Source organism: Heliconius melpomene, chromosome 13 (assembly GCF_056956725.1).
Source record: "Heliconius melpomene rosina isolate 202511_hmr_F chromosome 13, ASM5695672v1, whole genome shotgun sequence".
Lineage (NCBI taxonomy): Eukaryota > Metazoa > Arthropoda > Insecta > Lepidoptera > Nymphalidae > Heliconius > Heliconius melpomene.
This window is the reverse complement of record NC_140401.1, coordinates 1961093-1975281: the sequence shown is the minus strand read 5'-3', so window position 1 is coordinate 1975281 and position 14189 is coordinate 1961093. Positions and strand designations below refer to the sequence as shown.

Here is a 14189-nt window from a genome sequence, read left to right as displayed (position 1 = left end):
ACAAAACTCATTTGGTTCGTGATTTAGGTATTTTATTGGATAGCAAATTGCAAATGAATGAACATATTAATTACATTACGAATAAAGCTTACAAATATTTAGGTTTTGTTATTCGTTCATGTAAACCCTTCAAAAACATTAATTGTATAAAGAGTGTTTATTTTGCGCTTGTAAGAAGCATATTAGAGTATGGTAGTTGTATCTGGAATCCTCAGTTTGCTAAATATATAAATGCTGTTGAAGCTATACAAGTAAAGTTTATTAAACACCTGAACTTTAAAATATATAGGAATTTTGGGACCTATGAGGAAAGCTGTAAACACTTTCATATTGCTTCGCTAAGTGATCGTCGTGAATTATTGGACTTGATGATAATTTATAATCTTCTGTCAGGCAGCATTGATTCACCCGAATTGCTTTCATGTCTAAATATCAACGTACCTATAAAAAGAACTAGAATAGCCCAGTCTAATCTATTTTATGTACCTACATCACATACTAAATACGCGGATAACTCTTTTTTCTCTCGTGTACCATTATTATACAATAAAAAGTATGCTCATATTGATCTCTTCCATTTATCTGCAGATTCTTTTAGAAACCAAATTAAACGGTTTCAATCTACATAATTGCTTATTGTTATACGCACACACACATATACATACACACACATACATACACACATAGATACACACACAACACACACACACTAATGGGGCATTTTATCTTATTATTATAATTTTTTTTTTATTATTTTTGGTATATATTATTACTTTTTGTTTGGTTATTTCTTTTTTTATTTAAATATTTAAATATGTATCTTTTTTTTTTTTTTCTAATAATATGTTTAAATTTGTGTAGCTCTGTACTGTACTTAGATAATATTTATAAGTAGAAAACTATAATTGGCTTTATTTTTTTGTATAAGTTTTTTTTTTATAAGTAGTTATTAATATGCTGTTGTTTTCTGTAAAATAAAATAAATAAATAAATAAATAAATTATATAATATATATATATATATATATATATATATATATATATATATATATATATATATATATATATATATATATATATATATAAATAAATGAAATTTGGATATATTAGGAATATTATAAAATAAACACTTGCAAGTTGGATTACAATTTTCACTATTTAAGGGATGGGACGTTAATTAAATGATTAATTTACAAGAGATGTCACCATATGTTTGTTTTTGTTTAAAATTATATTTTTTAAACATCAAACTTTTTCTCGAATTCTGGAAACTGTGAATAGGAGAATTTCAAGGCACAATTTCTTACTGAAATTATTCTAATTTGATTTTTGATATAGGGATTATAATATAAAGCCAAACATTTAAATGAATGACATTAAGAGTATAAAATATATTTTATACAAATTTATTTAGGTTATAACATACTTCATATAGAAATTATTGGCATGCAATAATGCATGGCAAATTTATTTAGGTTATAACATACATCATATAGAAATTATTGGCATTTGTATCATTATATTAGCGATAATAATTCTAATGACACCAAATCAGTCCAAATCTAGGAGAGCGTGGGTGAAATGAAAGTTAACGAAAGCAATATATAACATTTTTAAAATCATTTGTAACGATGACTAGTAGGTGTAATGTAACAAATGTGGCACATTGATATCTCTTCGAATTAAATCCACTATTTCGGTTTCTAGGTAAATCGGCAGCGATGCGATTCGTAAGCCATAAATAATAAATGTAATTGAAATTCATTCATTCACTTCATTCGCCACTTTCTGCCTATTTTTCGAGGCATTACGTGTTGAGTGGCGGAATTCAACGTCGGGCTATTGGCTATTAACTTTGGTGCCAGAGCTAAGAAATAAAATATTAATAAATAATAATTCATTCCCTCGAGTGGGTTCGAACCCACAACCGTTGCGTTACAGTCACACCCTTGTGCCCATGCGCTACTACGGCCTCAATACACTATTATCATTAAATTAATTATCAGATGACTTTAAACTTTTGCTGCTTTCTTTTTATGTAGGTAAATGAAAAGCTAAATGAAAAGAGTAAATTGATACTTAATGAAATAATTTTTATTATCAAAAATATTTCTTCTCATATAATATTTTTATATCTAAATATAAAGAAGCTAGTAATGATTATATAACTGTAATAAAACATGAAACTGAGGCAAAAAATATAATTTAATTTGATTCCCAGTAGCGGAAGTGTTACAAAAAAAATCCAACACCTTCTGGTTAAATTACCGAAAATATTAAGCAGTTTTTAGATTATTTTTTTTTCTAATTGACATTGGATTATCTATTCAAAGATGGTCTGTTTTTATTCGAGGTTATTGTAAAAATAACTGATAATAATATTTAATCTGTTTAAAATTAGCATCGTAAGCCAATTAAAAATTATGAAAAAAATGTTTTACGAACTTGATTAAAAAAAAAGTGTTGGAAACTTAACGAAACATACTCGGTCCTTAATTACTGATAATTTAGGAATTGTGACACTTTTTGTTTTATATATTATTTTATAATTTGCTTCTAGTCTAAATTGTTATAAACGAGTGATAATAATTATACAATTTACACTCACCTTATAAATTGTTAATTTATAAGATTGCTAATAAACTTCCGTATAACAAGGGAGGAACCTAAAAGTAAAAGTAAAGACACTCCATACCTCTAGAATTGAAATATTTATATAATTATTTCTTGAAGTGGAATGATAGGTTCATACTCTCACGTTCGCCACAGCCTCAACAGATAAATAAAAATGCACAAATTTCTAATTTAGACATTTTAATTCACCTCATAAACATAAATAGTGGGCGTTTATGTTTAAAACATACACAGACTATCTAAGCTTGGCGCCGCCCCATATTTAGCTATAAGTGTCTGACCTGGAATTGAAGTGAGGACCCAGTGAACTAAACCAGTGACATGGTATCTAAGGCGATGTAAACGCAAGATCTTGCTTACCATTAGTGTATCGCACATTTGCTTGTGTTTAGTTTATATGTAGTTAGTTGTTTATTTTTTAGTTTCCCGTTGTTATCCCGAAGATAGCAGGGTAGGAAATGAAAAAAAAATATATTTCAATAAAATTCGTAGTCGTAGAATTTGTACATATCAACAAATTTTTACAATAAGCTTCGCGAATAAAAAAATGACAGGTACTATTATTACACACAAAATAAAAAAAAAATAATAAGAAAAGAAATAAAAACGTTATTATATTATCTGTATGAAATATTTTTTGCGATAAATTTAGGTTCCGCAATTAAAATGATGACTTTTTTTAAAAACCACAAACTAATTTACGATGATTGAAAAATTGAGAGTCACCTTGACAGCTTGTGGTTGGACCAAATTACATATTAGCATACAACCAAAATATGGTAATAAGTTACGCGTTCAGTAATAATATTATTTATTTTTTATTATTTAACGTCGTTATCTTTGTGTTGAAATGAATAAATAAAAAAAAATAAAAAGAAAACATTGTAGCAGAATTTAATCTTAATTTATAACTGAATGTTTATAGCCTTAAACCCTCCTATTGTACATACTTATTTCTTATTTAAATTGTAGTACACAATTAAAAAAGTGAAATAGTGATGTATATTTGGGACTTCTTTCTGATTACGAATTATATTTGTTGTATATATTTATTTATTCGGTTAACCAGTAATTGTTACAAAAGAGAAAAGTAAATAATACAACAGCACGGACATATTTAAAATAAACACTGTATATAAGAAATTATTTTTTAATATTGTAAAGGCGGATGAATATGTTACCGTCTTAGTCCAATACATCTCTGTCCATGTCCATCATTAAAAAAAAACATCCCAAATTGGACAAGAAACGTCAACTAATTTTATTGCCCTGTAAATAAAGATGGCAGATCAAAGTGTAGGAAGGGCATAATCCAATTTCCTGTCCAAATTATAATAAGCCACAGCTAAGATTAACCTAAAAAAAACGCGTAAACGATACGTCTTAAAACTTTCTCTACAAAAGACTTTTTTAAATTCCGCTTTGATTGTAACAGAATTTATAATTTATGCTAAGTAATTTATCGAAACTGATACTTTGTCAAATTAATTGATGATTGATCGTATTATGTGGAATATCTTAACGGATTAGTGGGTGGCGCTTATGCTGAATTTTGAAAGCTTACATATACTTTCCAATGACAAAGTTTTAAATCTTTGCCAATTTTTGCATTTTTAACATACAGAATATATTCCCATTTTTAAAATTTCTTCCTTAACATCTTCTTAACATCTTCCATAACTTAATTGAATTAAAACGTTAAATATATAAAATAATTTAAGTGAAGATATAGTTCAATTCAAACCAGTATTTTCTATAATTAGTTATACTTATAAATACAATATTTTATATTTATCTATAGTTTTTTTCTAACCTCTAAAAACAGGCTAATATAAAAACTTCTTTTTTAAATCCTTAAATGAATACCCTTATATAAACTAAATGTTCTTTGTGTTATTAAAATTCAGCCTGTGACCGTTTTGGTAATAAAAGTTACTTACTTTATATTATTAATTTATCATATTTGTATTATACTGTTTAAGCTTTTTGTTAATCATCCCACGAGAAATACTTATCGATATGATCGATAAAATTAATTTCTTGTATAAATTCGTTATATAATTTTTGAACGGATTTGAATCTACACTTCCTGAATAACAAGTTCAAGACCTTTGGGCCAATTACGCTATCCGTTCACATTCCGTTACGATGTTCTATACGGGAATTGTAAAAAAAATATAATTAAATATTTATATAATATATTTGTAATTATAAGCGTGTGAACAACGCTTTTTTGTATTATAAAATAATATAATTACAATATTATAATTTTTTTAAGCCTCTGTTATGACACTTGATGGTAAAATTTTCCAATTTTTAATTAATAAATCCTGTGTAAGACACATCCGTAACGCGGAAGTCTTTATGACATCCGTGGAACTGCTTGTAATTTGCATCCGAGTAACAGTACAGATACCTTATAGATATGAATGGACGTCAGTTTTTATTCTATGCGATAGGGTTAAAATGTTTGTATTATTAAGTTAATTTGGTTCCCAGGTTACCTTTGCTTACCCTGTGAGTATTGTGCTATGTGCGGGATACAACGGGAAGCTAAGCTAAAAAGATAGTTATAACTTAAATTCACGCTTATAAGCAGGGAGTGCTTAGTGTTAAGACACTCTGCGCTGCCTGATTTTTGTGACATTGCGTGTTGAGTGGCCACGAAGGCCCTTATTGGACTGTATGATATTTTTTTCTTAACAAATAATTATAAAATGATTAATATTATATGAAACTTTGGATATTACAAATATTTTTTAAAATCATGAAACATATAATACCATACTTGTAAAATCCAAGGTAAAAATGTTTACTATAAGGTCACGAATTCAAAAACATAGTGGCAAATAATATAATAAAAATTTCAATTGCATACTCAATCACATATTACCCAATGCAGTAATTATAGACTTTAAAGTTTAAATATGGCTTATTCATAAATGAGTACTTTATTTTTAATTGAACGGATACGGCTGTGGTGCATGTACCCGTATATGGGTCAGCGATGCAGCGAAATGCGTTTATTTGAAGTGCAAACACGTGCTGAGCTTACAAGTGGTGTACATATTTATAAATGGTAACTACTTAGTTTTTAAAGTATATGAATTTAAAAAAAAATACGTTTTGGTTTCCACCGCGAGCGGAGCGGGACCATTAAGGGCTACGTTTGTACCTACTTGGATGAGGAACCTGCATACTTGTGTTTCCATCAATAAATAATCTGAAAAAAAAAAACAAATTAGAAAACTATTTGTTGGTGGTCCACATACGCACTCGAATTTCAGTAAAACAATATTATATTGAAAACAATATAAGTATATTAAAATAACAAATAAATGACGTAGTGGAATTTAAATGTGCTAACATTTAAGCACTCTTATTGTTACCTATAGCCTAGGGGTACCGCGGAAAGCAATGTACGGGACCTTTGTAAGCTTGTCAAAAATTTCATATTAACCACATGAAGCTTTCTTTCTTATTTAGAGTTTATACATTATCATCTCTCATCAATGAAAAATATATGTGTACATCTTTTTTTTTAAATGTTACTCTTTATAGAGTTTGAAACAGGGGTTGAAAATTTATATACAAGAAAAGCACAAGCAGGGCGTTTATAGCTACAATAAAAGTCGATTAGAGAGATTCGCAACGTAGAACAAGATAACGTAAGTGCCTTATCACTCTCGCAGATCCATTACATTGCAGAGGAATGCATTAATGTGTATTTATACCTTTAATGTCATGATGTGTTTCTATTTGTGCACTTAAGCGCTGTTATGATTGGAAGCGAAGTGAGGCGAAGTGAGGCGAAGTGAAGCGATGTATGTTTGATACGAGCCACTGTAGGAATGATTTGAAATGTTTACGACGTTGAGGTTCGAGCTTTTAATAGCTTTGATGAGCTTTTTGTTTTTAAAGCTTACTGTTTATAGAGTTTATAGAGCTCTGAGTATACTGGAAGTTATTTAGAATTATACTTATTTTATTTTATAATCACAATAGTTCATTTAATCAATATTTCTATTGTTTAAAATACGGTCAGTTGATTACCAAAAAACAACGCCTTTTTTAAATCTAAAACAAATTTTGCCTATTTATTACTAGTTTTAACAGCTACATGCTTTGTATTTCATATACAGAGAAAACTGGTCAAAACACTTAATTCTCTGCTTTCCGGCTGAATTTCTCGAAATATATCTACAATTGTTACGCTTGCAATCAGAATAAGTATATTTAATGCAAAAAATATAAATACATTTAAAATTTTATTATAATAAACAATGTCATTACTATTTACTCTTGTTGGGTTGTTAACCTCTGGACCTTTTCCTTATATTAAAGGAAGGTCGCGAAGTTGCGTACATTTTTTTAGTAAAACCTTATTGTTATTGCGGACTCTATAAGGCAATCTCGAGTTTATATTATCTCCTAATGAGGTGGTTAATTTAAACAATAATCATTTTAAATCCAGTCTTTATATAATTTATTTATATTATCAATTAACCTTCATAAGAAATGACCGCATAATAAACGACTTCGGCGCCACGTTTTTATTGAAAATTGAGAAGAAATATGCAAAGTTGCAACACAAAAAATATTAGGTAAAGCTGCAGTCGAATTTTATTACTATTTAGTATATTTAATTAAAATTTCTTATCGCAGTTTTTGAAAGATAACGTAGATGTAGAGTTGTACAATTTTGTAGAATTTATAGTTTTTTTTAAAGTTAAAATATTTGTTATAATAAAATGAGAACCAATCACTGCGTGACTTTTATAATGTCGTTAACCCGATTTAGTTTTATATGAAGTCGTATTATTTTAAATTTTTGTCTTTTTTATATTTTAAGTTAATAAAAATTTCAAAATAAACATTTCAACATATCAAGATTTTACTTTATCTCTTAGATGGTATTAAAAAGGCTAATATTAAATAAATCTATAGATTACCCCAAATATACCCATCTTTATATGCCTTCATGTTCGTCTAACATAAGTTTACAAGAGTTGGAGACAGGACAGGTAATATCCTATTTTATCGCTTCATAGAAATAACTTTAAAAATTTGCTTATAATATTATAGTAGAAAACTATTATATCTTTCTTCAATACCTACCTATGACATAACAAGCACAAAAAGGAAAATGCATTAGTTTGTCTGAAACGCTAAAGGGAACGCCAACATTGTAGGGACTGGAGTCGAAACACTTCAAAGCCTCGTGGAGGGCTCTCACAAGTGAAATGGCAGCGACACGACTGTCAATAGTTGATGGTGACAGCTTATTGACTCTAGCTCTAGAATACGTAGAGAAAATTCTATCTAAGTCGGTGTGTACAGCTAATATTATGTTACCAGTCTTTGCTTCATAATATAAGTATTTAGTTGTTATAATTATTTATTTATGAAGGTGCGTAGTGTCTCTATTATTGTCATAGTCGGGGACCTAGTGCGAAGACACTGTTCTCCACTTTTCAAATATATATTCTCAAACATTGCACCTTGATTGATTAAACTCTACAACGCGCTTTGTCTAACTGAGCGAGGGAATGAAAATTAATTAAATATAGTCATGTTTCACCATCGTCTCTTTTTTAAAAATGTGCTTTAAAATACAATATTTAGCAAAAAGTGAAACATTGATTAGTTATTTTGCTTTAACTGCAAACCGGCGTGTGACATACCGGTCTATTTCTGTAAGTGTAACGGAACGCAGGACGTTATTTTAATGGAGGATTCCATTGGAATTACGATTTGTTGTTTGCTGAATATGCAAATGGAGTAGGTATATATTTTATGAAGTCTTGTTAAATGTATATTTTTATTTTTTTATTATATATGTCTCATTCAAATACTTCTACTTACTTTTTAGAAAAAATATAAAAAATTGATCGTAGCATAATTTGGATGGTTTTCAAGAGGCGCGGGTTCAAATCCCGCTACGTTCAGAACTTTTAATGTTTTCTTAAAAAATGTTTTCTTTTCTAATTGTGGAATACAACAACACATAGCTTAGGTACTACACTTTAAAAATATAAAAAATATTTCATCTATTTGTTGTTTCATTTTAATAACTTAAATATTTAGAAACTGTTTTTCATAGGTACCTAGTTGTAGTGTAAACGCCCAATTACTTTTTTGTCAACATTAATTTCTAGACTTCCATGTTCTGAACTTATCACATTTATAAAGCACATCACTACTTATTAATATAACTATTAAATTTAAATAATAAGTACAACCTCGACGTTACACTCATTTCATGCTTACTTTATTATTCACACATAGCAAATAAAATACAACAAATAATATGTGGAATCGACTGTCAAGTTCACGGGTGATATACGAGCGTCTGCGGCTCATTGTGAGTCACGCGTGAGATGCATCAGCTGCTTTTGCTCTTGGAGTATTTTTGGAAGTACTAAAATTTCATTTTAATCGATGTTAAGCTTTGAAACTTTTTCAAGTATTGGTAGGAAAATATGTAATAAATTTCTTTTTTTTGACTTTACTTTGAATTATTGAGCTTAGTCGGACATATTGTGAATTTTTATTATCAAAGTTTTTAGATAAATATCGACTAACCACTACATTTTACGTAATTTATCGTAAATAGAAACGGTCCCTTCAAATGCCATCGTGTCTAATTTTAACTTAAAAGCTATTAACATTTACTTACAAAGTAAATCCGAGCATGTCCAATCCTGTGAAAGTATAGTCTATTATATTTATTTCTTTTAAATAAAAAAAAAACTATTTAGAAATAAAATAATTACTCTACAGTAGGTAACGTTTATAGAATACCTATTATTTAAGTATCGGGATGAAAATTAAAAGGCATTCATATTGCAATCAATAACTTCATGTTTCATATGCTCTGGTACGAAATCCAATAATGTAAGCCTCGAGCTGGGCTCGTAAAACGTAAATCTTTATGGGCCAGTACGGAATTTCCCCACCTTTACAGTTTACGCACTATACCTACATTGCATATTGCACACACAAAATAAATATTTACTCAGCCTTGTTCCATATGAATTGTGAATAATAAAATATTGCAATAATTTTAATTTATATCGATTATGCTGCGCAATCGAGTCGATTTATTAGCTTTGATATAAATAAAATCGATACCTAATGATTTGCTTTACTATGAGTAGGTACTTACAATATTTTTTCGTAAGCACTTCACACACTAGAAATTTGTAGACGCTAAATGTTAATTTTGATTTATTTTTTTATATAAATCGCTTATGTAAGTCCAACAGAATGTTTATATTATTTAAAAGTTTTCTTAATTGAAATAAAATGTATTATAAAAAAATATATTCCTATGTCTATTTTAATTTTATCTAGAATAAATCGATAGATTAGTCGTCTAATTTTATTGATTTCAAATACGAAGATGCTATGTTTTTAATATTGGCATAAGTAATACCTACGTTTTAAATCATCTTTAGTGTAAACCGACAAAAAATATTATAAATCCATGAATTTTGTAGAAAACCGAAAAGAAAAAAAAACACCTAATCAAAGTAATTGGCAAATATTTTTTTTCCATTAAAGGAAATCCCAACGACAAGATCTTGTATGGGAGACCAAACAAGCGTCGCAGCGCCTCCTTCCCCGCCCCCCGGTCGCTGGACCGCCGGCACTCCTTGAGGATCTTCGGTTCATCTAGCAAGTACTTGCAGCGATGCGCTTCAACACGCAGCTTACACCATAAACACGCCAACACCACTGATAGCTCATCTTCCACCGATTACCCACCAAGTGTAGAATCTGCGTCGCCTAGTAAGTAGTTTTGCATGGATTTTTTTTTTTTGTGTTTATGTTGCTGCTATCGCGCTGGTATTCGTAGATAGTAATAGTAGATAAATGTTTTATGTTCTATATAAGACAGTTTTAATATTCTATGTAACTATTATCTATTATTTAAAAATGTATTATTATTTAATATTTTTTCGGTAATATGTTCCCCATTTTAACAGTGTTATCAATATTTCCAGAGAAAGTGTCGTTGCTCTCCCGCTTATTCAGACGAAGCGGCCGCAGCAAGCAGACCCGCGCGATGAGCACCTTCTCTGCCCAGTTCCCGCCCACTGAGTGGTTCAACTCCAAGGCGGTACATCTGCACTGTGTCGCAACGCAAACAGACTCTAAGGTCATTATTTATACCAATTTTTTATGTAAAATAAGAATAATCATTTTATTAATTTTGATATCATTAGTGTTTTTCTTATGTCACATGAAGCTTAAAATTCGATTATTACGTCAAAAGTCCTATCCGATTCGTATTTAAATAGCATTTGTCATTTTTTTTACTTTGATTCCATTTTTTATTTATTTATATTAATATTTTTTATAATCTATTTCCAGGAGTCCCTGCAGAGTCAAACATCAATAGTATCATCGTACTACGACGGTTCCGAGATCAGCAATCGGTCATCGACACTACCACGGAGGCACAAAAGACATCTCTCTACTGAATCAGGGTTAGCAACGTCCACGCAATACGATCATTCACCCGTAAGGCAATCAAGCCCTAGTTCTGGTAGTCTTCCAAGATCATCGATAAGCAGAAGTTCCACAAATAAAACAATTTTAGATCATTTTGGATCTCCGCAACGAAACAGCGAGCCAAAGTTAAGAGACAGTCCTAATGGGAGTTTAAGACGTGTGGACTACTCTGACAATGTAATGTCCACCAGCGGTCCATCTAGTTTGGAATCAACCCACCATCGAACACCGAGGAAAGAAAGCAAAAACGGTCCATCAGATCTAAATTCTACCATAAAAAGGAGCTATCAAACAAGTAGCAGCGGTCACTCCAGTCTAGAGTCGCACATATCAGATCGAACACTAAAACCTTCACCTAGTCATAGTAATGGAACAGGTTTAAGTCGAGCACAATCACTTGTCAAAGTTCAAAGCTTACAAAGTTCCCCTAAAAGTTTACATAAATATAGAACCAAACCTCCAATCGCTGGCGGTGAAATAAAAAACGGCAAAGGTCCCTCCCCTAGAACTTCACCAAAAAACTGTCCAAACACACCCAAAAAAACCGCTACCCCTCTACATAATAAAGCATTAGGAGCAAAAGTTGAAAATCCTGCGACTGCAATGCTCGCCAGTTCGAATTCCAACAACTCTATCACATTAAAAGTGACTACTAATACGATGTCACAGAATGGCGGAACTAACACCAAAGTATACGTACAAAACTCTCCCGTACGATCTGTCATAACTTTTGAAAACGGAAAAGTCACTGAGGCCACTAATGGAAGTAATATCTACATAATCAACGACGACAGGCAGGTCGTGTCGGTGTCGCAAAACGGAGTTGCCAGTCAAACCTCAAAAAACCCACAGGAAACCTCATTTGACGTCTGCGTCGAGAAAAAGAAGCAAATGTACCAAGAGCCGGAATCTGTAAAAGTACAAGAAAACAAATTCAATAAGAATTCGATTAATGACACGGGGATGAACAACAATCGAAAACTATCATTACAAATAGGTGGGGCGGCGAATAACAATAGTTTTATATATAAGAATCAGTTGAATAATACCAATGAAGTCGCTTCAAACCCGGCTTCGCCAGCCATACATAATAACATTCACAACATAGAGACCAGCACGAACAGCAATCCGTCGACACCGACCAAGAGTTACGATAACGTTATCGGGTCTCTGGGTAATTTAAGATATCAAAAAAACTCCCTCACGTCGGCCAACAGTGGACTGCACACGAATATAAATTCGAATAGCGAATTAAAAAGCGTCGACTTGTTGAAGAAGGCAGCTGCTTTACAAATGTTAAACGGACTTCCAAATGTCCATAACAGAATGAGCTCAGAGTCGATAGCCAACTTGCTAACGAAGGGTATCGATCAAAAGCCGACGGTGTTGGGCTCGGAGCCAAACCTAGCGCTGAAGAACCAGGAATTGATAAAAGATATCAACACATCGAGCGAGAAAATAAACTGTTTGGAAAACAAACAGAAACGATACAGCCTAAGCCAGGATAGCAAGAAAGATCAAGATTTTTATAACTTTCCCAGCTTAACCGATTTGAGCTTTAATTTCACTAGTTTAGCTGCACAAAAGATATTAAAAGGGGTCAGTATAAATAGCGTGGACACGTTGGTGGAGTTAAACATGGCGGCCAACGGTACCGAGAAGCAAAACAATAGAGACGTAGCTGCAGTATGCACGGACTTCGGTCTTGTATAGTATAAAGTAGGATAGGCAGTTTATTTTGTTTAAATGTACAATAGTAGTATTAATCAATCAATATAAGTTAGTTAGAACTTATTTGTAACAACTTCATAACACTAGTTACACGCTATACTTAGTTCGAACTTTGTACTCATTTGGAATTTTTATACTCTCAACTTATTAAAATTGTCCTAGAATTTTTTTCATGTATCCCTTTTATGAATTTTAGTATACTAACCTATCCACGATATTAACGTAGAAATTTATATCATTCAGTATTCATATTAACATTTGGTAAATTCTTAGTTTGTAGTTCACTGTGAATGTATTGACTAGTATCAGTAACACAACATAAAAATAAATCTTTCTAAAAGTTAGATTTGTATATTCCACTAATTTAATTATTCAACAAATTTTCAAAAAGCACATATGAAAACCCTATGAAACCCAATGTTACATAAATTAATGCACATAAAATTCATATTAGAAAGAAAACTACTGATACTAGGATTAAAAGTAATGAGTATGACAATAAATTACTTCTTGCAAATCAATGGTGGCCTAAGAATACCCATCCAAAAAGGAATTTAGTGCCTATTTCAATATTAGATTATAACCCATCACTATATTATGTACTATGTAGTACTAGCATACTCTAAAATATAGCCTTTAGCACATATCTATTCACTTCATTAAAGTAGGCACTGATTGACACTATGAGACATATAATGTTATACATGGCAAGTTTGTGCATTCAGTATAGAAAAGTATATTATTATAAATGTCAACAAATCAGCACAGCAGTTTATCATACACAAATAAAAATATAAACAACTTGTGTATAATACATTTCACCTCATAATGTCAGTCACTACCCATCTTTATAACTTACCTTTTCCAAACATATGCACTTCTGTTTGTGCCATCGCAGCTTCAGTGAAAAAGTTGAGTACAAACTAGAATACATCTCTTTATGAAAAAACAGATTCCATCCAGGGATGGGAATTTATAGGGGTGTTATGTAAAATGTATGTCATGTATAAGTGCCATAAATAAAACTGTAATGTTATGAAAGAATCAAACTGGTGGTATGATTTTGGAAGATTGGCGCCCATTATGTTTGTGTACTGCACTTTAAGTGTAGTAGAAATAAAGGGTAATATTTATTCATTAGAGAATATAATCGGAAGTCAATGCATACTAGAGTTAAGTGTTCAGTAACGCCATTTGTAAAAAATGTATTAACAATATAAGTTGATGCTTTAATTTATTTGTTTCATTTATTCCTACACCTTGTGACATTGAGTTTTATAAAATTAAAAAAAAATAAAATCCTTT

General features: G+C 30.7%; 1 protein-coding gene across 2 annotated transcripts in view; it reads left to right on the top strand.

Moving 5' to 3' along the window:
• ko (Stork-head domain-containing protein knockout) overlaps nucleotides 1-14117 on the top strand; it is a 375904-nt gene extending 361787 nt beyond the window's left edge. For both annotated transcript variants that reach the window (XM_085195802.1, XM_085195801.1), the window contains exons 7-9: nucleotides 10200-10427; nucleotides 10643-10797; nucleotides 11013-14117. In XM_085195802.1, coding sequence (XP_085051928.1) covers nucleotides 10200-10427; nucleotides 10643-10797; nucleotides 11013-12866 — 2237 coding nt within the window. In that variant the 3' untranslated portion in view covers nucleotides 12867-14117. The remainder of the gene's footprint in view (nucleotides 1-10199; nucleotides 10428-10642; nucleotides 10798-11012) is intronic.
• The last annotated feature ends 72 nt before the right edge of the window (nucleotides 14118-14189 follow it).